Here is a 25,404-nt window from a genome sequence, read left to right as displayed (position 1 = left end):
GCACGGCTGTCCGAGTTTCACTGTGTGCTCTTGGATGAGTGACTTGCTGTCTCTGTTCTTCACGTCAGTGAAGGATAGCAATGGTGTCCCCTGAAGAGCTATTGTAACCCCAACGTGTGTGTGTGTGTATGTGTGTGTGTGTGTGTGCTCTGTCTTCTCTTTTCATTTTCCACATGTACACACGCTTTTGCACGTGTGTGTGGTTACACAGCCATGTGGGAGGTAGATAAAGGAATCCTCTCTCCTCCTTCCATCTCCCACCTTCCACACTGAGACAGAGGCTCTCATTCAAACCTAGAGCTCACCCACGTGGCTGGTCTTGCGAGCCAGCCTGCTCCGAGCATTGCCCCTCTCTGACCTCTGAGGCTGGAGTTACCAGTGGGCCACCGCGTCTCCCTGGACTTTCCATGGGCTTTGGGGATCAGAACTCTGGCCCTCATACTGTGCGGCCAGAGCTTTAGCTGCCAGCCCCTCATGCATGCTGGGTAAGTGCTCTAACCACTGGCCAGCACTGCCAGTCCTGTGAATCTTAGTACCTGACGAATGCTGAGAAGACCTTCACGGGGAGAATGGGCAGGAGACAGCGTTGTTGCCATCTGTCCGCAGCGCCACAGAACCTAAGGACGCCAGAAAATTCCTTCTGCCTCTCAATTTCCTTAATTTTTAAAAACTTGTGTATGTATGGGTGTCTGACCTGCCTATACGTCTGTGTACCACATGTGTGTCCGGTGCCCTCAGAAGCAGAAGGAGGCATCAGACGCCCTGGTTCTGGAGCTACACACGGACGTAAGCCGTCGCGTGGGTGTTGGAATCTATCCTGGTTCCTCCTGAAGAGCAGCCAGTGCTCTTAACCGCTGAGCCGTCTCTCCAGTCCGGTTCAGCTCTGTCTTCAGTATTTGATTTTCTCCCTTGGAGATGGTTTTGTTTTTGTTCTTCTTTTACCTTTGTAGATCTGGTCCGTACTGCTTTCTGGTTTCTGTTCTACTTCAAATGTATCCAGCAATTTCCTGCCAATCAAAGCTTAAAACTGATTTTATTATTACTATTACTTACTATTATTGTTATTATTACTATTATTAATTTTTTTGTGGCAGGGTCTCACTGTATGGTTCTGGTGAACCTGAAACTTATCATGTAGACCAGGCTGGCCTTGAACTCACAGAGATCCACCATCCTGAGTAGATTAAACATGTGGCACCTCCCGGATTCTTACCTGCTGTATCTAACTCTAGCTAACTCCTCTCCGAGCCTCAAGTTCCTGCTCCACCAGATGACAGGCTTGGAGGAAATGGTCATTGATCAAGTGAGTGGGTGATAAGGTCCGCAGCTGGCCTTAAGCTTGCTGTGCAGGGGTAGTAACCCTCATCCATCCTGCATCCTGCACCCCCAGCTGCTGGGATTACAGGCGGGCACCACCCCGTTTGCCTCTCTCATCAGCCAGGCTTAGCTTCTGGATCACATGAGGGTGAGTGCATCAATTGGAGGGATGTGCACCCCTGTAGAGCACTCAAGGATACCCTGCTTAAGCTAGACGCATCCTAAACTGTCCGGTTCTCTCTCCCTTGAGTTGAAATCCCTTGTAGACCTCGAACTCCCAGTGTAGCTGAGGACAGCTTTGAATTCTTGCTCCTCCTGCTCCTCCCCCAAGTGCTGGGATTGCCTAGATGTGGTGGCACCTTCTCCTAGTGCAGAAAAGCTACCCAGCAGGAATCCCATTTTTGGGCAAATTCCTCATTCTTCCCTGGTGGAGCCATGCCTGTCTTCACTGTAGCTTGTTCCTGTCTCAACCAACGCCAGTCCAGCCCACACTCCGCCCTGAGGAAGCTGCCCCCAAGCCTCCCGTGTCTACTGTATCTTTATTCCAACTCTCAAGGGCAGACTTTTCAGGGTAATGATACTGTTTCCTGATCATGACTTTTTACCAACAAGTTTGCAATTCTCAGTTCAGAGTTCAGAGGTCAGAGGTCAGAGAGCGGTTATTAGAGCAAGACGGCTGCTATTGTCCCGCTAACACCAGGAGTCACTGGTAGTGAGGTGGGTGCTGGTAGAATCTCTTAGAGTTGGGGTTTTTTATATTGGTTATGAGGCTGAACACCTCTCCACGGTTCCTTTCTCTTTCAGTTACAGATCTAGACATTTTTGTCAGCTTTTGTCATTTTTGAGACAGAGTCTCACGTAGCTTGGATGATCCTGGATTCCTGATCCCAGTTCCCAGCTCCCAAGTGCTGAGGTTTCTGGATTCCGTCACCACACCACTCTATTCTGCCAATTTTAAAACTGTATTTTCAGGTTTCTTTTCTTTTTTACCTTCTGGGAACGAGCTATTCTATGCAGTGACTTGGGACAGGATGGGTACAGAAAATGCTTCTCCCGGGCATTGTGGCACACACCTGTAATCCCAGCACCAGGGAGGCTGTCTCAAAAACAAAACAAAACAAAAGTTTTCCAGTTGGCCATTCACCAGTGAAGTCTGCGTGCCATTGACTCCTGACTCCCTGAGCAGAGCTGTTTAATTCTAGCTCTCAGAGCCCTGTGATCTGGTCCACGCTGCTGGTTTTATATGGTAAGGGATTGACTGGTCCAGCATTTTTTTCTGTCATAAAATGGGATCTTGAGTTAAAACCATGTGTCCAGAAGAGGAAGCTGAGAGCTTACAGAGAATGAATTTAGGAAATGCCTAGAAGAGACTCATATGGTTAAGATCACACTCAAGCCACATCTGTAACTTCCCTCAATGTCCAACTCCAGTGACAGTATCAATACCGGCACAGCCCTGCCAGGCTGGGGAGCTCCCCCTTCCTGCTGAACCCAGCCTGCTAGCCAGGGTCTGCCTCCACCCCCTCCACGGAGACGCCCTGCCCACCTTGCCTGCCATGACCTCTCTTCCGGCCTTCCTGCTAACTAGCTTTGACGGCAGGTGTTCCTCCGCTTCCTACTGGCCTCAAATGGGATGATGTGGGGCTGAGAGCCCATATTTCCCAGCTATGGCAGATGATTCCCTATATTAATAAGTTGCACATAAACCCCAGGGTTACCCACTGCAGGCATGTGGGAACGAGGCTGCGCGCGGTGTGTGTCTCGGGAGGGGGGGATTGAAGACTCAGCGTGTGGGTCTTCACATAGAGGTGCTGAAAGCACACGGGACCCTGGCTGGGGGTCCTGTTCCTGTGTAATGATAAAGTGACGGAGGACAGGGCAGCCGAGGTGCCCGAACCAATTGGGAGATCACAGTTGCATCTGTAACAGAAGAGGGGCCAGGGGAGCGAGGAAGCGCTTTGCTGAGCACAGGTCTCTGGGTTTTCCGACTCTAAAAACCTCCCTCGCATTTTCACATGAATATGGAAGTGAAATCTCCTACTGCATCCTGTGGTGTCTCAGGAGGTTTCACATCTACTTTGACTGCTGGGGTAGAGAGCTGGACACCGGAGGGGACTCCACGCAGTCTCCGCCATGGCCACGCCCACGAGGGTGCAGGCACAGTAGGGCTTCTCTCAGGGCTGGAAGTGGGGACGCAGAAAAGGGTGCCAAGCGCTGATTCCTGCAAGGGGAGGAAGGCATTCTGGGAAAGGTGGTGGCTGGGAACCACACTGATCTGAAGTTGTCCTAACAGCAAGTAGAAGAACCTGAGACTCCCAGAGCAGAAAGAGCTCTGAGCCGGGCGGTTGGGGTGGACGGTGGCAGGAGGGGTTGGGTGGACGGTGGCTCCTCTCTTCCTCCTTTTCTTAGCAGCTGTATCACGAACTTCCGTTATTTTGGTTCATCCCAGCCCAGGATGAAGTGAGTGCGTGGGCATAGTTTGTGGTGTGTGTGTCTGTGTGTGTGCAAGTGCATGTGAGAGTGTATATATATGTGTGTGTGTATAGTGTCCATGTGTGTGTATGTGTATGTACATGTGTATATGTGTGTCAGTGTATACATTTGTGTGTTTTTCTGTAGTGTGTGCTTGCATGTGTGTGCATGTATGGTCTGTGCATATGTGTATATATGTATGCATATGTGCATATGTATGTATGTGTGTGTATATGTGTGTGAGTGTGTGTATGGTCTGTGTGTATGTATGTGTGTGAGCATGTGTATATGGTCTATGTGTATAAATATACATGTGTGTATATGGTCTGTGTGTATGTGTATGTATGTGTGTGTGTGCATGCGTGCATAGGAGTTGTATAAGGAAAGGTGTTGAATCCTCTAAACTTGAGCTGTGAACCTCCAGACTGGTTTTCATTCTGAAGAGGCAGACAACTAACACATCTCAATATTAAATGAGAAAGAAGACAGAGACCTACTTAGAGCCGAGTCTAGACTTCCGCATCTGCGCTCTCAGCCCCTGGCAGGGAGCTATGCAGTGAATTCAAAGGCTGTCCCGGATCACAGAAAACTCTGTCTGAAACCAACAAACAAAACCCCCAAACCAACCCTGGGACCGTGTCTGGGACAGTGTTGGAGCGCCTCACATCCATTCTGGCTCCCCAGCAGCTTCGCCCACTGGCTGACTCTAGGAGTTAAGTCTATAGCCAAGGAGGGAGAGGGCAGGAGACTGGGGAAGACTGGGAAATGGGGCTGATCTGGCTAATGCCAGCTGGTCACCCCAGCTAGCCCTCGCTCCTGACACGGTCACCCCAGCTAGCCCTCGCTCCTGACATGGTCACCCCAGCTAGCCCTGTCACCCCAGCTAGCCCTCGCTCCTGACACTCACTGGCTCTGACTATATGTGGTCCATGCTTTTCTTTTTCTTCCTAAGTCACCTAGAGTCGAGGACTTTGGGCGACCCCAGGTAAGCGTGGTGTCCAGAGACTCCCTCACGGTCCCTCTTCCCCTTTTTAGCTCATTAGTAAATCCAAGAGTTTCAGAAACCCAGCTGTCTCAGTTGTGGTGGCCACACCTTTAATCTCAGCACTCAGGAAGCAGAGAGAGGAAGATCTCTATGAATTTTAGGCCAGCCTGGTCTACATAGTGAATTCCAGGCCAGGCAGGGCTACACAGTGAGACCCTGCTTAAAAACAAAACAAAACCAGGAAAAGAAAGAGAAAGTGAGAAGAGAGGGTGAAGCCTCAAAGCCCTTTGATGGCAGGGGAGTCAATTTAAGGCTTTAGATGCCCAAGGAGAGACTATCAGCGGTGTAACTCATAGCTGGATGGAAGAGGCAATGCCCTTTTAAAATCCATCCTTGCATGTGTGAGGATCTGGAAGAAGACTTGGCTTGTAGAGTACTGCACGGGGTGAGGGTCTGAGTTCAGCCCCACGACCCGTGTTTAAACAGATAAAAGAGCCAGGTGTGCTCATTCATGGCTGTGGGCACAGTGCTAGAGGCACGGGGCTGGGGGACAGGTAGATCCCTGGGCTTTCGGGCTAGCCCAGCCTACCTGGCGAGCTCCAGGCCAGTGACAGACGCTGTCTTAAACAACAACAACCTACCAGGCTGGAGATCTCCCAGTGACCTTCATATATATTCACACACATGTGCATGCATGCCTGTAGGCACACAAACACCCTCATACAGGAACATGTGTGCACATGTGTATATATACACAAAGCGTGTTCAATAGACGCTGTCTTTTCCAGGAGAATAGGAGCGCCACATCTCACTATTCCAGTACCTTTGTAATCCGGAGATCAGCTGCAGATAGAGCGGAGTGGAGCGTGGGGACACATTCAGGGAAGTGGAGAGGTTGGGGGTGGGGGTGGGGCGGACAGTTGAGCTTTGGGTCCATGGTCAGCTTTCCACCAAGAGAGTTTCCTGGCTCCCAAAGCAGCTTTTATAGCCTAGGAAGAGGGGGGGGGGGGGGTGGGGCGGACAGTTGAGCTTTGGGTCCATGGTCAGCTTTCCACCAAGAGAGTTTCCTGGCTCCCAAAGCAGCTTTTATAGCCTAGGAAGAAAGGGAGCTTGATAAACCGCTCGGGAGGGAGTGGGTTCCCAGATCCGCGCCGGCTCTCTACGGTTAAATGCTTCTGTCTTTCACAGTCTTGCTTTGACACTCTGTGCCTCCTTCCTTCCCCACAGCCCCGCCTCTGCCACCTGTGTCCTTCTGATTGACAGGGGGGTTTACGCACTACCTCCTAGGTGACCTCCCTTTCAGAGACAAGAAGATTGTCTAGAAGCGGTCTTTTGGAAGGGCATAAGGGGAAAAAGTTAATCCCCTGCGCAGGTCAGGCCTGCGTATCCTGGGAATGCTTCAGCGACCGCCCCCACGGACCTCAGGAAACCCCCCACAGTTCGGTCCTCAAAGCCTAGGGCGCGAGGAGGTTTACCTAGTAACTGATGATGCTAGGCTGAAGCACTCCCTGATTGGTCTGACCCGCCTACCCAGTTAATCTGACAACTCTCCCTTTGGGTTCCAGGTTGGTTGAGTTAGTAGATGTAAATTTAGGATCTAAAGGGGGCTGACTGACCCCGGGACACTTCTGCAGCAAGGAACAGGGGACCAGAGCAACAGGCACCGTATTTTCCTCAGTGCGTGGAGACATTTGTCCAGGCTGGGTCAGTAGCGATCTGGAGGTCCCTGCAAGATCCCGCCCAGGGGCCTGACCTTCCTGCACCTTCAGAGAGGACAACATGGCTATACTCCTCCCGCTGCTGCTGGGCCTCAGCCTGGGCTGTGTGGGCGTAGGTAAGGAATCCCCTCTTGGAACCCTCCCTCCCTTTCTGGAACCACCTCCCCCAACCCTCCTCCCTGGAACCACCGTCCCATTCTGGAACCCTCCACATCCTGCGCTAGCAGGTCTGAGTCTCCCCACTGCGGCAACTCCTCCAGTACTGGACTGTGTTTTTACAGCAATTTTAATAATGGGCCAGTTTTGTAGATTGTGTAACGGATGCCCCTGCTAGGATGTATGTTAGGACTGTGTGCCCCTTCATCCTGGTTCCCAGCGTGGCACCTGGCATATAGTAAGTGCTCTGTAGACTTGTACAGAGTCAAAAGTCAAAAGTCAGGACTATTTCCAGCATAGAGCAAGGCTGACTTCTTTTTCTTGACTCTGTTTTCTTCTCTCCTCTCCTTCCCCTTCCCCTTTGTCTGTCTGGTCTGTCTGTCTGTGTCTTTCTTTTTCTTTTTCTTTGGTTTTACAGGGTTTCTCTGTGGCTTTGGAGCCTGTCCTGGAACTAGCTCTGTAGACCAGGCTGGTCTCGAACTCACAGAGATCCGCCTGCCTCTGCCTCCCGAGTGCTGGGATTAAAGGCGTGCGCCACCATCGCCCGGCTTTGTGTCTTTCTTTCATCTGAGAGAGTCACACCGTATAGCCAGACTAGCCTTGAACTCATGGCAATCCTCCTGCCTCAGTGCTGGGATTACCATGGTGCTCACCACACTCGCTTGGCCCTTTAGCTCCCTGTCAGTAATGAGCTACTCTGAAGGCCTGTGTTTGGGGTGGACCTCCAGGCTTACCACTCGGGGACCTCGGGCTGTTCTCCCCTGTCACCCAGGTGTAGAGGAAGTGGTGCTAACAGTTTTCAGTTTTGTGCACGTGAATCTCTAGCTCATTCCCAGCCTGGATGCCTCCGATGGTGTGAAGGTGACCATGTTGTATGGTTTTATATTGGTAGAAAAGTGGATTGACTTTAAAAAATGACTTTTCTGTGTTTCTGTTTGTTTTGTTTGCTGTTGTTGTCAAGAAAGCCTGGCAAACCGAGTCATTTAAACGTATTGTTATAAAACAAGACCACTGCAGATGAAAAATGAGGGCTGAGTTTAGTTTCAAGGCCTGGAGAGGTGGCTCAGCGATTATGAGCACTAGCTGCTCCTGCAGAGGACCCAGGTTCAAGTCCCAGCACCCACATGGTGGTTCATAACCATCAACTCCAGGTTCAGGGGACCTGATGCCCCCTTTGTGGCCTTTGATGGCACCAGGCTCAAATGTGGTGCAGTCATAATGTAGGCAAAACACCATATACTTAAAACAAAATAAATAAGTCTTAAAAAATAGTTAAGTATCAGGTTGGAAATTAGAGGAAAGGATTTAAAAATGTCTCTGCTGCTGTTATTCCCCCCTTTCCTGCGGCGGCCGGAGCTCCCAGGTGGCAGTGTAGTCAGCAGGCTCAGCCTGAGGCGGGAGATCTCGGCCAGAGTGGCTGCGGCTGCAGCTGGGGTTCTCTGCTTAACACAGAAAAACAATTCAACACTCCTTTGATGGGTGGGTGCCCCCACCCCTATTCTCATGGACTGGATAGACAACCTACAGTCCAGTTCAGTGCCGACTCTAACAGAAGTTATCACAGACCAGCGGCTGAAGGCTCAACCCCACAAGACAGTTCCCCACGTCAGACACGAGCTCAAGCCGTAAGCCCAGCATCTCCCACAGCTTCTGCCCAGCTTGGCTGAGCTAGAGCCCCTTGGATAACAGAAAGGAGAAACAATCTGTATGAATAGTTTAATATTGTTCACTTATTGCAAGAGTTTATCTGTGTGTATGTGTGCGTGTCCTGCTTGTCTGCGTGTGCACCACACTCGTGTAGTGTCTGAGGAGCCCAGAAGGGTATGAGACTTCCTGGAACTGGGTTACAGTGAGCTGCTGGCTGGGGGTGCTGCAGTCGGAACCCTGGTCCTCTGCAGGAAGAGCACATGCTCTCAACCACTCAGCCACATCTCCAGCCCTACGAGGAGTAGTTTAGAGATCACAGTCGGGGGGTTTTATAGGAGGAAGTCCAGACCCTCAGAGGCCGTGGTGTCAGCCACTCCCCCGACATGCGGATGTGTTTATCTACTGGGAAGGTGTCAGAACCCTACAATTTGGGTTTTTTAGGCTTCATCAAATAGACAGGAATTATTATTATTATTATTTTTTTCCTTTTTCCGAGACAGGGTTTCTCTGTGGTTTTGGAACCTGTCCTGGAACTAGCTCTTGTAGACCAGGCTGGTCTCAACTCACAGAGATCTGCCTGCCTCTGCCTCCCAAGTGCTGGGATTAAAGGCGTGCGCCACCACCGCCCGGCCCAGGAATTATTTTTTAACCCAGCCTCCAGTACCCATCCACAAGGATGGAGATACAAATCTCAGGCCTCTAGTCATGGCTCAGTCTTTCCACAGTCAGGCCCCACCCCAAGGTTCTATTAAGATTTACCTCACTAGAAGAAGAGACCCTGTGGTCACCCAGTTCCCAGGGATTCAGAGCTCTGTCCAGAAACACGTTAAAGATCAGATGTTAGGACAGAAAATGTATCCATTCCCTGCTCCCACCACTCAAACAGTTATATGGGTTTTAGGAACTTTGTGCAGAGACGGAATTTGAATGGTGCCGCACAGCGAGCAGACACTGACGGAAGTTTTCTGGCTCCTCCAGGGGGCTTTGTGGCCCACGTGGAGAGCACATGCCTGCTGGATGACGATGGGAACCCACAAGACTTCACGTACTGTGTTTCCTTCAACAAAGATCTGTTGGCCTGCTGGGATCCAGAGCAAGGAAAAATAGCCCCCTGTGAATTTGGGATGCTCTATAACTTGGCTAAATCCATCTCAAATTACCTCAACAAAAATGAACAGCTACTCCAGCGCTTGGGCAAAGGGCTTCAGGACTGTGCCGTGCACACCAAGCCCTTCTGGAATGCACTGACCCACAGAACAAGTGAGCAGAGGGGGTGCAGAGGGGGTGCAGAGGGGTTCAGAGGGGTGCAGAGGGGGTGCAGAGGGGGCGCAGAGGGGGCGCAGAGGGGGTGCAGAGGAGGTGCAGAGGGGGTGCAGAGGGCCGTCGGAAGCAGAGCTGGTGGACATGTAGATCACTGAGCGTCGAGGGGTTGATACCTGAGCAGGAGAAACAGTGTGGACCTGGAATGCAGGAAGTGGGAGGCTGGACAGCGAGGGAGCAGTGTGGCTGATGGAGACGGAACAGAAGACGCAGGATGGGAGGTGTAAAGAGAAGGAACTGACGAGGCCCAGAAGCAGGAATCTCGGCGCTTTAGGGCTGAGTCAGAAACCCCCAGTGACTTCCCCAAAATGTTCCTGCCTCTTATTTTTATTTGTTTTAGTCAAAGAATTTTTTTTCACTACTGGGGATTGAACTTGGGGCCTTGCACGTACCCGGCAAACGCTCTACTACTGGGTTATGTCCAAGACCCCTTATTCCTATTTGTTCTGAGTCAGGGTCTCCCTAAATTGCCCAAGTTGGCCTTGAACTTGTGACTCTCCAGCTTCAGGCTCCAAGTTAGCTGGAATTACAGGCCTGGATCCCCAGCCTGGCTTGTTCCTGTTTCTTTAGCTCAGATTTTGGTGTTTGGAATGGGTGCAGGCATGGGGACATCTAGAGGTGTTTCGGGGATTCCAATGCCAGCTCTCTTCCTCCCCGAATCCTTTACACTGAGAACAGCTCATGAGAATGGCTTAAAGTTGTATAAGTAAACTTTGAAGATCTCCATAGGTCAGAGAATTGTGTCATAAGATACGGTTTCTGAGCCGCCTTTTCAGTGTTACTTGGCTACAAATCCCTGGGTCCCACTCTAGACAAGGAGAAAATACCTTAGGTGAAGGCAAGGGAGTCTGTATTTTAACATAAATTCTTGTATTTTCACTAAAATATTGCTCAAAAATACTCTGATAGAGGCAAGCAGGAGAGTCACTTGGGGGGGGATAACCTGGTAGATGACGACCATATCAATAATCCCATTGCCAGGCTCCGTGGTGCAGGCCTATGGTGCCAGCACTTGCGGGGAGGCAGGAGACTAAGAGTTAGGGCCATCCCCAGCTACACTGTGCGTGTGAGGCTAGCCTGGGCTGTATGAGACTCCATCTCAGAAAACACACAGCATGTGCCCATGCGAGATAAACACAGACACTGTCCAGACAGCTCGTGGCCCAGGTGGCATTTGCCAACCGTGATCAAACATGACTTTGAAGGAGAAAGAAAGGGGCAACCAGAGAGGAAGAGAGATCCAGCCAGGTGGGGATGCATCCTTTCTCTCTCACTTGGTGGCTGTAGAAGTCTTTGAAGGGGCGAAATGGGACTTTCAAACCACAGTTGTTTCTCCCACGCAGGACCGCCGTCTGTTCAAGTAGCCCAGACTGCTCCGGTTAACACGAGGGAGCCCGTGATGCTGGCCTGCTATGTGTGGGGCTTCTATCCAGCTGACGTGAGCATCGTGTGGATGAAGAACGGGCATGTTGTCGTGCCTCACAACAACAGAGAGAGGACTGCCCAGACCAATGGAGACTGGACGTACCAGACTGTCTCCCACCTAGCCTTAACCCCCTCCTACGGGGACATCTACACCTGTGTGGTACAGCACGAAGGGACCTCCGAGCCAGTCCGTCAGGACTGGAGTAAGTGGTGGGAACTGGGACGTTGGTGGTTGGGAGAGGGACATCGGTATTTGGCCGAGTGAGACATGGAGAGATGCCTGGTACGTGGTAGAGAGAGGGATGCTGGGATGGGAAGTCTAAGGGTTTGCAGCCGAGTTAGGGCCGTGGACTAAAGGACAGACGAGTCGTGGCGTGGATGTCATCCATCAGTTTGAGGGAGAGAGGAGAGGCCGATTGTCTCCCCAGAAGAATGTAGGTTTGATAACACTTCCGGAACAAAGCTCTGGAACTGGCTGTTTTAGTTTTCCTAATATTCAGCCATCTTGTCAGGTCAGGACTGGGCATGGAAAAAGTGATGAAGACCGAAGAAGAAGGGCTTTTCTCTCGGTGTAGGGCTCTGCTGGATTTGGGCAGCTTCTTTTGAGCCTAAGGGGATGAAGCCGTGGCTGTAGACACTTGGTGGACACGTGAAGGGTTAGTTGATAAAGAACTCACCGACACTGTTTGAACCCTAGGACTGGGGGTATGTAAAGGTAATGAGGGGTTGCATACATAATGAGGGGGTGCATACAGATTTGGAGATTGTTGGAAAAGAAGATGGCTCAGTGGTTAAGAGCATTGCCTGTTCATCCAGACGACCTGAGTTCAATTCCCAGCAACCACATGGTGGCTCACAGCCATCTGTAATGAGATCTGGTGCCCTCTTCTGGCATGTGAACAAAAAATAAATAAATAAATCTTAGAAAAAATGAGGAAAGGGAAGGGCAGGTAGAGAGTCAGGGAGTCGGTTCCCCTGTGGGGAGTGTGTGTCTGTTTTAGTGGGTCCCTGGGAGTGGATGGTGTCCAGGTTGGGGTGACTATGGCTGTGATGAAACACCACGTCCAAAAGCAAGTTGGAAGGGAAGGGTTTATTTGGCTTGCGTTGGTCCATCATTGAAGGAAGTCAAGACGGGAACTCAAACGGGGCAGCAACCTGAAAGCAGATCCATGGAGGGCGCCGTATACTGGCTCGCTCCTCATTGCTTGCTCAGCCTGCTTTCTTATAGAACCCAGGACCACCAGCTCAGGGGTGGCCCCACCACAGTGGACTGAGCCCTCCCCCATCAATCTCTAGCTAAGAAAATGACTTACAGGCTTGCAGCCGCAGCCCCATCTCATGGAGGCGTTTTCTCAGTTGAGGTTCCCATCTCTCAGATGAATCTGGCCTGTGTCAAGCCGACACAGGACTAGCCAGCACAGGTGGGAAGCAAGAGGAGAGTGGGGGCACACATGCCCTTGAGCTTCCCAGGGTCGGTCTCCTTTGTGGGGCATGCAACAAGTTCCTTTGGTGATGGGGCCAGAATCCAGGTGGACTATAGTCCAGATAGAAGCATCTCTGGCAGGCGGGGTGGCGAAGGGTGGGATGGAGGGAGATGTGGGCTATGTGGATGTAGGGGACTCTTACCGTGGGACCTTGGAGGCCTGCAGAGAAAGGAGGCCTTCTAATAGGAAGCTGCTCAGAGCAGAGATGGGAGTTAACATTACCATGGGTGTGAGGGACCCCTGGCTGCTGGGGAAGGTGCCCTGGCAGTGGAGGAGCCACAGAGAATGCCTTGAGAGTCTCCACCTGGGGAGAGGGAGACAGAACTGGGAGGTAATTCTGGGTAAACAGGTTCCCCAGGGTTGTCTGGAAGTGGATGATGGGGTCAAAAAAAGCCATTTTCTTGGGAGTGAATTGGTTAGCATCAGACTCTCCTGGCTGGATGCTGGGGATAAGGGTCAAAGAATAAAGACCTTTGACCTTTGTAGGTGCAGGCCGAAGGAAACCGAGTTGCCTGAGGCTAAGCTGTAGACATTAGTTCTAAGGGTTCTCCTTTACTTTGCAGCGGTCGGGCTGTCCCCCATGCAGACGGTGAAGGTTTCTGTGTCTGCAACCACCCTGGGTCTGGGCTTCATCATCTTCTGTCTTGGTTTCTACAGTTGGCGGAAGTCCCGCTTCTCCAGTGAGTGATCCCCCGAGCCTCCCAGCCCTCCCCGTTCTTCAGTCTCTGTCTGTGCTCAATTCTCTCATTCCCACGTCTTCTGCTGTAGAGTTCGATTCTTTCATCCACGAGGATTGGTCTAATCAGTGTCTTCCTCTTCTAGGCTACATTCCTCTCCCTGGATCCACTTACCCAGAAGGTACCATTCCTGTTGATTTGGGGCTCACTGACCCTCAGAAGGGGTGGGGTGCTGTGTTCCGTTAATGGTGCTCAGAGCAAGGACCATTTATCAAAGGGGGTGGTTGGGTGAAGACATCACACTCAAGCTGCTATGGTTCTAGAGATGGAAGAAGGGAACCTGAGTTCCCTCTCCGACCCTGCAGGGTACCTGTGAGGAGGGGCTGGAGGTCACGTCTTTGTCTTTGTCATGGTAGCTGGGTGCTGGCACTGTCAGTGTCTGAAGCCTCTGGCATTGGGGGTGGGGGTCACACGGACAAATATTGGTCTGTTGGACCATCTTCTCTCACTCTTGTTCCTATTGTCTCCAGGACGGCACTAGAGGACAGAATCCCACACAGAGAAGGAGATTCCGATTCTTGAGGATGCCTCCTCAGCCCCCAACTTCTTCAGGACACCCCGCTTTCTTGCATCATAATTTCCTCTACTTGGTTCCCCGTCCCCATGTAAATATTAGCAGCTTGGAGGTATTCATAATCCAGTTGCTCTTCCAGGCTCTTTCTGAGGCGAGCTGATCTGAGGAGGGGTCAGGGCCCTCTGGAAGGCCCCACCCCATGACAGATGGCAATATGTTGTGAGTGACCATGCCTAAGAAATAAACTGCTGGAATTACTGGCCTTCCTCAAGTTTGTCTTGCGGCTTTGGAGAAGGGATGGCGGCAGAGTGTGGCTGAAGTCGATCCTCTCCTGTGACGTAGCCAGTGGCACCGCCCAGTATCTCTCCTGTATGAAACATCTGCAGGCAGCTTTTGAAATCATAATTCGTAGGAAGAAATTAAACTGTAATGAGGTGGAGTCACCGTGTGAGGGAGAGGGAGGGGGCTAACAGCCTAGCTCATAAGAGGCCTTTTGAAACTGCATTTTATTTACTGTGTGTGTATATGTACATGTGTCTCTGTGTGTGTGCATGTATGTGAGGAGTGTGTGTGTGCACTCACACGTGTATGAGTGGTGTGTGTGTGTATGTGTGTGTGTGACATGCACATTCGAGGGCACTTGCCACTGCATGCATCTAGAGGTCAGAGGACACTTTGCAGGAGTGGGTTCTCTTCTCCCACTCTGGGTTCTAGGGGTTGAGCTCAGGTCGTTTGCCTGGCAGTGGGTGTCTCCACTCACTGATCCACCTTGCCAACCTGTGAGTGATCTTATGATCACTTATGTAAAGAGCCACGAATGCACCCAGCATTCCCAGAGCCCACAGCAGTGGTCTCTGCGGTTCCTGCTCAGTGTTCGGGTTGTTCCTCCCATAGCGTCAATAGGGAAGAAAGGGCGATTGCTTCTTTAGAGCAGAGGGGACCATCTGGAGACATCTGTTTTCCAGCAGAGACACAGCTGGGTGTAGAAAGTTGGTCTGTGAAGTTGCTTTTGGAATTAGAGTTGGGAAGTCAGCTGCCGGCCAGAAAAAAAAAGGTGGGGCTGGAGAGATGGCTCAGTGGCTAAGAGCACTGGCTGCTCTTCCAGAGGACCCGGATCAGTGCACAGACAGATGCAGTCCAAATGCCCATACACAGGAATGAATAAATTAATAACAAATGTAAGAGAAACCTAAGGCATAAAAAGAAATGAAGATAAGCCAGGAAGGAGTTTAACCCAACAGGATTAGGAGGGAGAGCAATGGGCTGTGGACACTTGTATGTGGGCACCTGTGTGGGAATCTGGGGACCAGGGTCTGATGAGGCAGGGAACAGGTCAGGAGACAAACTGCACTCTCACCGTGGCAGGTGTGGGTGGGAGGGAGATTACGGGGGGGGGGGGCTGGACCCTTCTGCCCTAGATGGTTTCAATGTGTGTGAGGTCTAGGGGAGAGGGTGGTAAGCCCTCTGACATCCAAAGTCACTGTGTTCTCCCAAGCGACGCTCCCCACTCCAGCCACGGTTTTCTCCTCTGCCAAAAGATGGAGAAATCAAGGAACGCGGAGAGTGCTCAGTAATTCAAGTGGATCTGGGCAGGGATCACAAAGATGGCCCATGAGCAGGCAGCGGTGTGTGCTGGGGGAGGAGGGTGTTGGCCTCAGGTCTTGTGGGAGAGCAGTCAGTGCTCTTAACTGCTGAGCCACCTCTCTGGCCCCAGACTCTTGTCTGTGAAGCGCCCCGCAGCCCCCTATGCCCGTCAGCTCACCGTTTACTGCGCCTTTACTCAGGGTTCGTATATACACGTCTTATGAAGCACAGAAGATGTTCTTCTCTCGTGTGCTTCCTTGCTCGTTTCTGCGATGCAGAGTCCTTACACCAGAGCGGGGTGCACCGGCTCCTCACCCTCTTTCCTGGAACACCACGTCTACGTGTGGTCTCCAGTTTGTGTGTCCATCGGTCCCTCACTGCTCCGAGTTCAGCGCTTCGCTTTGCTATTCTTATCTTTCCACTTCCTTCCCTCTTCACCTGTGCTTGGCTCACACTACTCTTTTTTTTTTTTTTTTTAATTTTGGTTCCTGTTAATCATATTTAAAGGTGACCATTTCCCTCTAAGATTGGTTTCCGCCATACCTGCTGCAATGTCTTTCTTTCCCCACAAGTCCTGCATTGAACAGCAACAAAATTATGCCAAATTCCCAGTGCTTCAGGTTTTATTCATTTCTAAGCACTTTTTAGTGTTTTTAAAAGATTATGATATTTTGACAGATTCAACACAATGCCTATCAAAATCTCAGCACAATTCTTCAAAGACCTCGAAAGAATGGTACTCAACTTCATATGGAAAAGCAAAAAACTCAGGATAGCCAAAACAATCCTGTACAATAAAAGAACTTCTGGAGGCATCACAGTCCCTGACTTCAAACTCTACTACAGAGCTACAGGACTGAAAACAGCCTGGTATTGGCATAAAAACAGACAGGAGGAACAATGGAACCAAATAGAAGACCCAGATATCGATCCACACATCTTCGAACACCCAATTTTTGACAAAGAAGCAAAAAATATCAAATGGAAAAAAAAGCATATTTAACAAGTGGTGCTGGTATAACTGGATATCAACATGTAGAAGAATGAAAATAGACCCATATCTATCACCATGCACAAAACTCAAGTCCAAATGGACCAAAGACCTCAACATAAAGCCAGCCACACTGAACCTCACAGAAGAGAAAGTGGGAAGTACACTTGAACGCATTGGCACAGGGAACCCCAGCAGCACACACACTGAGAGAAACAATTAATAAATAGGACTTCTGTTCAGCTTAGGAATTCTCTGAGCACCTCATCACAGAGACACCAAGGTTCTCTACCGTGTTAGCCGGTGCTGGGTTAGAAGGAAGCTCATTCGGCTCAGCTGTGGAGACACACTTGAGGCGCGATAGCCCAGCATCTCGAGCCCTTTCATGTGAACGGAGAGGGAAATCTAAGAAGTGAGAGGCTCACCGCTGTGTGAGCCCCCAGGAAGCTACTGCCGCGAGCAGTGAGACATGAACCCTACCCTATAGCAAGGGCTGCGCAAACAGAGATTCTACCAAGGGGAAAATGCTTGGATGGGGAAACACTGCTGCTCTGTAGACCAGGCTGGCCTCGAACTCAGAGATCCACCTGCCTCTGCTTCCCCAGGGTAGGGATTAAAGGTGTGACTCATATATATCCTAAAAAAATTTTAATGTTAAAAAGCTTTTAAAAACTAAGCATCCCTCGTGGTCTATTTTCTTAAGTGGTGAGGAAGCTGATCTTGAGGCATATAGGGCTACGTCCTGTGCTAACCACAGTTTTGTTGTGATTGTTGCTGACCCAAACCTCCTACTTTATTCAAAGCAAGTCTTCATGCTTGAGAATATTCAAATTCTCACTAGGTCCCCAAAGACCTCTCTTATTGTCTACAATAATTTGGCTTAAAATATTTCCTGATTTTGGCTGGACAGAGCCCTATTTTAAAGTTACCTAAGGGAGTCCCCTGGGGAGGTAAGTTGACCTAAACTCCTAGAACCAAAACCAATAATTCCTACTAAGAAAAGTTATTAACCACGTCCAGCCAATTGGATCACTTTGTTCCTGTTGATAACAATGACATTAAGGGACTGTACACTCTGCCAGCAGAACTAAAAGCTCCGAAACTCTGGGGCACATCAGACATCTGTCTCCTTGGAGTAACTTAAGTTCTATTGACTATTGAGCCCTAAAATTCTGGAATCCAAGTTGTACAAAAACAACCACCCTCCAATGACAGAAACAATCCTGGTGGGTTCTCCAAGATTGCCAAATGCCAACAGTAGATCCAAAGAGACCTTCCTCGGGGTGTCTGTATAAGGACAAAACACACGTTTACAAAACAGTTCCTAAGGCCAGAAAGATGACTGAGTAGGCAAAAGCATTTGACCCCAAGACTGATGACCTGAGTTCCATCCCCAGGACCCTCAGGGTGGAAGAAGGGAACCAACTCCACAAGCTGTCCCTTGGCTTCCACTCACAAGCCTTAGCACACATGTGTTAGCATAAATACACCAAGAGACTGTTTCAGTAGGGCCGTGTTAACAAGTAGAGGTAGCTACAAAAACACGAGAGTAGAGGCCGCTATAAAAGACTGTAACCTAAAGCTGGGAGTGGTGGTGAATTTGGGAGGCAGAGGCAGGAGGATCTCTGTGAGTTTGAGGCCAGCCCCGGTACAGAGTGAGTTCCAGGACAGCCAGAGCTACATAGGGAGACCCTTAACCCCTTAGCTACCTTGCCTCTCACCTCCCAGTCCCATATAGCCCAGGGTAGCCTTGAAGTCTCTAGGTAGCAAGGATGACCCTGAGCTCCTTATCCCCCACTACACCTGGAGATCAAACCCAGAGCTTCCTGCACCCCAGGAAAACTGCACCAACTGGCCACATCTTCACCCCCTTGCAGCTCACCAACTGGCCGTATCCTCACCCCTGCCCCCCAAGACTGTTCTTTGACCTCCTCGGCTCCATCTTTTTCAGACTGTAAAGATGCACCTTCCTGGTGTTGTGGCCAGATGCATGGAAGCTGGAATTCTAACATCCCTTCCTAGGCTTGTGTTTGTGTGGTGCCCACAGTGAGATCCAAACCCAGATTCCTGGAACTGGTTAGCGATGTGAACAAAAGTCATCAAGGAATATCCAGGGTTGCATTTGGTTGGGGGCTTATGATGGGGGGGGAGAGGGAGAGGGAGGAAGGGAGGGAGAGGGAGAGAGTTAGAGAACAAGGCTCACAGAGGGGAAAGAGACACAAGGCAGATCCCTGAAAACCTCTCTGCTCCGGCCAACCGCGTTTCCTGATCAGTCTTTGCTGACACCTACAGGCCACCATGTGTTAGTGATTTTTTAAATGAAAATTTAAATTCTCCCTTTGTAGGGTGCTGTTTCTGGGCTGTAGATCTGGTACCGCTGCAGGTGTCAGTGGACACGAGACAACACTGTTTGAATACCCCCCGCCCCGTTACCATGTTGACGATTCTGTAAGGTTGGTTGACTGATTGGAACTTCCTGATTGTGGAGAGCCGCGGAGCGGATCCGGAGTCAAACCTACTTTGTGTTATCTTTAGTGTCCTAACAGCCGTACGGAGTCCATCTCTGTAGCTGATGGGACATCCTGTCCTACTGTAATTTCTGCTGTGGTGAGGGAATACACGGACAAAAAGCAGCACGGGAGGGAGGGTTTATTCCTGCGTATGAATCCAGGTGTCATCCATCACTGTGGGGACATCGAGGCAGCCATTGGAAACAGCCGGTCACTTCACACCTGCTGTCAAGAGCAGACAGAAACGATTGTTTGTTTACTCCCCTGCTTACACTCAGCTCCTCTCTGCTCTTACACAGTTCAGGACGTCTGCCTAGGGAATGATGCCGCCCACAGTGGGCTGGGTCTTCCCACATCAGTTAACTCATAAGACAATCCCCATAAACGTGCCCACAGGCAGCCCTGTGTGGAATGCTTTGTTGAGAGTCTCTCCCAGGGTATCGTGAGTGTGTCCAGTCGTCAAGCTGACCGCCACATGTCCTTCCAACTATCAGGAAGAGAACTTTTGGTTTGTATTAACTTAGCAAACTGCTGGCCTCCACCATCCCCAAGTAGGCTAGAACCTGAAATCTGCAGCTGAGCAGAGGCTTCTTCACTGTTAAGTGCTTGTCCTGATGTCCCCACTACAGCTTGCTTCACGACTTCCTTTGCTTCTGTGACTACAAAACATTTCTGTAACCGCCTTCCTGTCATGGGGGCAAACGGAGTCAGTGTTCCTGAAATCTAGAATCTGAGACAGCAAACATTTTCTCTCATTTTTTTAAAAAAGAAATAGAATCAGCTGGGTGGTGGTGGCGCACGCCTTTCAATCTCAATCTTTAATCAGGAGGCAGATGCAGGGGGATCTCTGTGAGTTCGAGGCCAGCCTGGTCTACAAAATGAGTTCCAGGATAGGCTCCAAAGCTACAGAGAGAAACCCTGTCTCAAAAAACAAAACAAAAAAAAAATCATTTTATTCTAATTAACTCACAACTAAGAAGATAACGCAGCTGGGTTAAGGAAGCCACTCAAACACCTGCCCACTCCCAAGATATCCGTCTCAGTGAGCTTCTACAGAGTTAGAACAGCTGAAGCCAAGCGAGCATCCGTACAGTTAGAACAGCTATGCTGACTGTAAACAACGGGGCTTTGCCCAGGGTTCACACTTACAGTCTAAACTGTATTCTTATGCAATTATCCACCACAAAATCTACTAAAGCCAAAATTAGTTTTATGCATTTATCCAACACATGACACACACACACACACACACACACACACACACACACTCACACGACAGTTGAAACCAGGGGAAAAACACCTTTCTATTCTCTTTCATGACTCTGTGTTTGAATTCCGCCTTTCCTCATCAGCTAACGTCACCCTTCTTGCTCTTCCTTGTATGGTGCACACACTTACATGTGTTTGCACACATGCACACATGTCATTGGTGAGAATCTGCATATGATGAAAACGATTTTTTTTCCTTTGGATTTGGGTAACATTGCTTAATGTACTTTCCAGAACCATGTGTTTTCCTGAAAATGTGACCATTTCACTGTCTTACAACTAAATAATATTTCGTCTTGTATACATACCACATTTTCTTTCTTTCTTTTTCTATTTTTATTGAAACAACAAGTTTAGTTGGAATAGCAAGCACACATATGGGTGAGGGGTTCCGTACAGGACCCGAGGTAACTCAGAGAGCTGTGTCACCAGAGTTCATCACAGCATGGGTGCCGTTCAGGACAGCTGGAAACGCGGAACACTGGAAGACTTGCTGGAGACGGTCCTGTTTGTCTGGACTTCTTCTCGGCATCTCTGCATGTTCAAGAGCATCTCTCGGTCATTCTCACTTAACTGCAGACACCTGCAGTTAAGTCTGGTCATTCTCAGGGGCTTCCTGAAGCTGTTGAATTGATTACTTCCTGAGGTTAGTGAACTTCCTTGTAGGATAGACTGTTTTGTCTGCACTTGGATTAATGGTTTGCAACCTTCCTGATGCTGCGGCCCTTCAATACAATTCCACATGATGTGGTGACCCACAACCAGAAGTTATGTTTGTTGCTATTTCATAGCTGTAATTTTGCTAGTTATAAATTGTAATGTAAATATCTGTATTTTCTGATGCTTTTAGGCAACCCGGAAAAAGGGCTGAATATTATCCTAGAACCCCCTCTTGTTTTATAGCTGCTCAAATAGCCTATTTATTAATTAGATCCTCTCCAAGAGGGCAGTTTTGATCTTAGAGGAAACTGCTGTACACATTGCACTGAACACTGTCTGAGAACATGCATGAATTTCAGGTTTCCATAGCTCTCCTCAATGTATTGAAGCTCACAGGACCTTTTTCTTTTTTTCTCTTTATATTCACAAATGCACCTCCAGATAGCCCAGATAACTGACATCAATTAACCCCACTCTTATGTAGTGGAAAATACAGGTTTATGAACATGAGCTCAGATATGCATCTAATGTATACAATGCATACCTTATAAGCACACAACAGTATTTGTAAATTGTAACATGCAATATATTCTGCATTATATTTAATATAAATAACATACCTTCAATATTTTATCAAGTACATATACCCATGTCTATATCAATATGGTATGTATTGTATGTATGTATACCACATTTACATAGCTCATCTGATGGCTGGTCCGGGATAGTCCCATCCCCTTGCTGTAAGATGCAAAAGTTCTAACAATGGCTAATGTTCACGTCCTGGACACTTAGAAAAGAGACAAACAACTTCCCTTTGAAAGTTCCTCTAGCCGTTGCCGTTTTCAGCTTCACACCTTGCATTCAGAATAATAAAAGCGTCAAGTTGTCTCTTCACACTCCCAAACCTGTACATTTTCTCATCAGGCAGCCAATACCCATTTGTCCACTAGGTGGCGCCAGAGACCGGCTCTTCCACGGCTCAGCCTAAATTAGATACTTAACATTCTTGGTGCTCATTAAAAGAGCAATCCTAGTATCAAATTTACAGTGTGGGGAAAACTGAAAAACAAAAGATAAAAACAGGAGTCCAAATTTTGCTCGGTGTGTAGGTTAGTTTTTGGCTAACTCGACATAGCTAGGATCATCTGGGAATAAAAGCCTCATTTGAGAACCGGCTCCATCAGATTGGCCTGTGCGGCATTTCCTTGATTGATGTGGGAGGGAGCAGCCCACGGTGGGCGGTGCCACCCCTGGGTGGCGGGCCTGGGTTCTGTGGAAAGGCAAACTGAGTGAGCCGTGGGTCACGAGAAACGCTCCTCCACAGCCTCTGCTTCAGTTCCTGCCCTGCCTTCCCGCAGTGATCAGTTGTGAACTGTGAACGGGCGTGTAAGCCATATCGGCCCTTTCCTCCCCGACTAGCTTTTGATTATGATATTTATCACAGCAACAAAAGTCAAACTAGGACTCTAGATAAAGCTTCTCTGGAGAACACCACTGATGCTTTTGTGACTGCCAGTTTTCAGGACGGCTTGCTTAGTCTACACTCTTGCTCCTATTTTATTTCTGATTGTCAATAAGCCCATTTTTAGGAAGACTTAATTTCTGGATTTAAAAAAAGCCCTGTTGCCTGACTGTGGTGGCGCATGCCTTTTACCCGGTACTCGGGAGGCAGAGGCAGGTGAATCTCTGAGTTTGAGGCCAGCCTGGTCTACATAGTAAGTTCCAGAATATCCAGTACTATACAAAGAAGCCCTGATTTGTTTTTTAAGAGCCTGTTGGTTAGTAGAAATTCATATGTATGCTCCATGAACTGAACAGAAGACGGTGGATGCTGGCGAAGCCATGACTGTCTAAGATGCAGTCTGACTTCAGAGTGACGCCAGGCAGGTTTTGGCGAAATAGTCACACGTGGGTGACTCCTCTTCTCTGGTCACAGATGGACACTTTCTGCCTTCTTAGCACCTGAAGGCTACTTCTGTGGGTCACCCGGTAAAAACAGGACCTTTGAGAGAAATGACAGAGAAGGACACTTTTCGAGCTCCGTGGAGTTGAGCCCACCAGTTCTTCTTCACCCTTGGTATTTATAGAGAATAGAATTGCTCGAAGAAATTTACCCAGCTAAGAGATATTGCCACCTGTCAGGCTCTAAGAGGACTTAAAAATTCTCCCGAGGGCTGGAGAGATGACTGCTTCTGCAGAGGACCCAGGTTTGGTCCCCAGCATCACACAGCTCCTCACAACTGTCTGTAACTCCACTTCCAGGGATTCGAACCCTCTTCTGGCCTCCGTGAGTACCAGACACCATGTGCACACATGCACGCACGCATGCATACACACGCACACTTGGTGCACATATATGCAGGCAAAATACACGTATAAAATTTTAAAGCCCTTAAAATTCTTATGAATGTTCTATTTTGTTAGATTTTTGTAGCCCAGGCTCCTTTTTTGCTTTTGTTTTTGAAACACGGTCACTCTCTGAAGTCCTGGCTCTTCGGGAACTTGTTCTGTAGATCAGGCAGGCCTTGAACTCATGGAGATCCACCTGCCTCCTGAGTGCTGGGATTAAATGTGTGTGCCACCATGCCTGACACCCAGGCTAGTCTTGAACTCAAAATCTCCCTGCCTTACCCTCCCAAATGCTAAGATTACAGGTGTGTGCCACCATGTCTCACTTTGTCTGAATCTTAAAACAAGCTAGATAAAAGAAACGATGAACACACATCTTAATTATTTTTCAATTGTTGTGGCAAAGCACTGTGGTCAAGGCAACTTACAGAAGAAAGAGTCTTCTGGAGGCTTATGGTTTCAGAGGGTGAGTTCTGGTGGGAATCTCTGCAGCAGGTTGATTGGCAAGGCTCTGGAGCAGTAGCTGAGAGCTCACATCTGATTTATAATCTGGAGTCAGAGGTGGGGCAGGGAGATTTAACTGGAAAAGCCCACCCCCAGTGACACACCCCCTTCAAGCCACACCTCCCAATCCTTCCCAAACAGTTTCTCCAACCGGTGACAAAGCATTCAAATACATGAGCCTATGGGGACCATTCTCACTCAGACTCCCACCGTGTATGAAGCTGAACTGAAACACTTTGAGAAATGTATTCTTAGAGACTCAATTTTATTTTTATTTGCATGAGTGTGACTGTGTATGTGCATGAGGATGCAGTGACCACAGAGGCCAGAAGAGGGCATCAGATCTCCTAGAGCTGGAGCTACAGGCCGCTGGGGACCTCTATAAGAACAGTGTGCTCTCTTAACTATTGGAGCATCTCCAGCCCGCCTTGTCCTCCTCCACTCTCCATTCTTCCTTGCTCCCTCCCTCCTGTCTTTCCTTTTTCTCCTCTTCTTCTACCTCCCCTCTATGGTCCATCTCTGTTTATTCGAGACGGGATCTCTCCATGTAGCCCAGGCTGGCCTCACACTTCTACTTGTCCTGCCTCTGCCCCTGAGTGCTGGCTTACAGGTGTGTACCCCCAGTCCTGGCTGGAGTCGGCTTTTCAGCAGGAAATTTGGAGCAATGTGTGGGAGCCTCCCCTTGTTTAGGTAAAGGGGAATATTCTGAACCACACACAATCTAGTAGCTGGCATCCTCCCCCTCTTCCCCCCCCCCCATTGCTGTCTGTCCTGTGGAGAGGAACTGACTTCAGTGTGGAGATGCTCTCCACTGTGGAGAGGAACTGACTTCAGTGTGGAGACACCCAACCCACCTGCTCGGCCACTTCTGCCCCAGGAACTCCCCTGTTACTTCTGCTTCCCCAAAGCCAGCCGCTGCTTCTCTTTCCCACCGCCCTTTGCCAGTGAGATGACTCACACATGGATCTCGCTTCCTTACGCTGCTCTTTTGAGTTGAAGTGTCAGGTATGTAGCTCTGATGGACAGGACTCAGTTCCTGCGTTGGTGCCCTGACTTCAGAAAAGGTGGGGTGGGGAGCGAGTCTTTTTTTTTTTTCACTTCTAAGAAGGTGGGCTTTATGAAGCAGGGGAATTCCACAGCACCCTGACATCTCTGAGTCTGAGTCAATGTAATCCGTCAGTGTCTATATCCTGGACACCTTGAGGTGGCGGCAAAACTGTTCCCATCATGGCAGGTAGGAGAAGAGGCAGATGGAAGGGTGCGGGACAAGATGAACCCCTCCAAGGCATGACCCTGTGACCCACTCTCTCTGAGAAGAGCCACCTCCTTCTTTCCAATAATGCTGAAATTGTGAGCCCATTGACAGATTAGCCCATTGTTAGGGGTTAATAAGTGTGACCACCTATGATCTAATTGCCTCTCAATGCGGCATCCAAGCCACCACACGGGGTCTCTTTCTGCCGGTGAGGCCATTGAGGGGCTCGGTGACTCGTGGTTGTCAGAGCCACTGTAGAATCCAGTCAACGGCTCTACAGCTCCACAGCCCCCAGCAGTAGGCGGGAGACCTGCCTTTCTGCACATCTGCGCTGGTTTTAGGACAGCAGCTATCCTGCAGGATGTCCGTGAAGAGGGCTGCAGAGACGGCTCAGCAGTTGAGGGCACATACTGCTTCTCCAGAGGACCCACATGGGGTGGGCCACAACTGTCTGTTCCTCTAGCTCCGGGAGACCCAGCACCCTCTTCCGGGAACACCAGGAAC

General features: G+C 49.5%; 1 protein-coding gene across 1 annotated transcript; it reads left to right on the top strand.

Annotated features, from left to right (window-relative positions):
* The first annotated feature begins 6,341 nt into the window (after window positions 1-6,341).
* Window positions 6,342-14,033, top strand: LOC126502685 (class II histocompatibility antigen, M beta 1 chain). Its single transcript, XM_050143881.1, has 6 exons — window positions 6,342-6,608; window positions 9,274-9,555; window positions 10,959-11,243; window positions 13,088-13,204; window positions 13,347-13,382; window positions 13,732-14,033. Exons 1-6 carry the CDS (start codon window positions 6,554-6,556, stop codon window positions 13,740-13,742), a joined length of 786 nt encoding a protein of 261 aa, XP_049999838.1. The 5' UTR covers window positions 6,342-6,553; the 3' UTR covers window positions 13,743-14,033.
* The last annotated feature ends 11,371 nt before the right edge of the window (window positions 14,034-25,404 follow it).

Source organism: Alexandromys fortis, unplaced genomic scaffold (assembly GCF_014885135.2).
Source record: "Alexandromys fortis isolate MF-2015 unplaced genomic scaffold, M_Fortis_MF-2015_v1.1 scaffold_9, whole genome shotgun sequence".
Taxonomy (NCBI): domain Eukaryota; kingdom Metazoa; phylum Chordata; class Mammalia; order Rodentia; family Cricetidae; genus Alexandromys; species Alexandromys fortis.
This window is presented reverse-complemented; position numbering and strand designations above follow the sequence as displayed.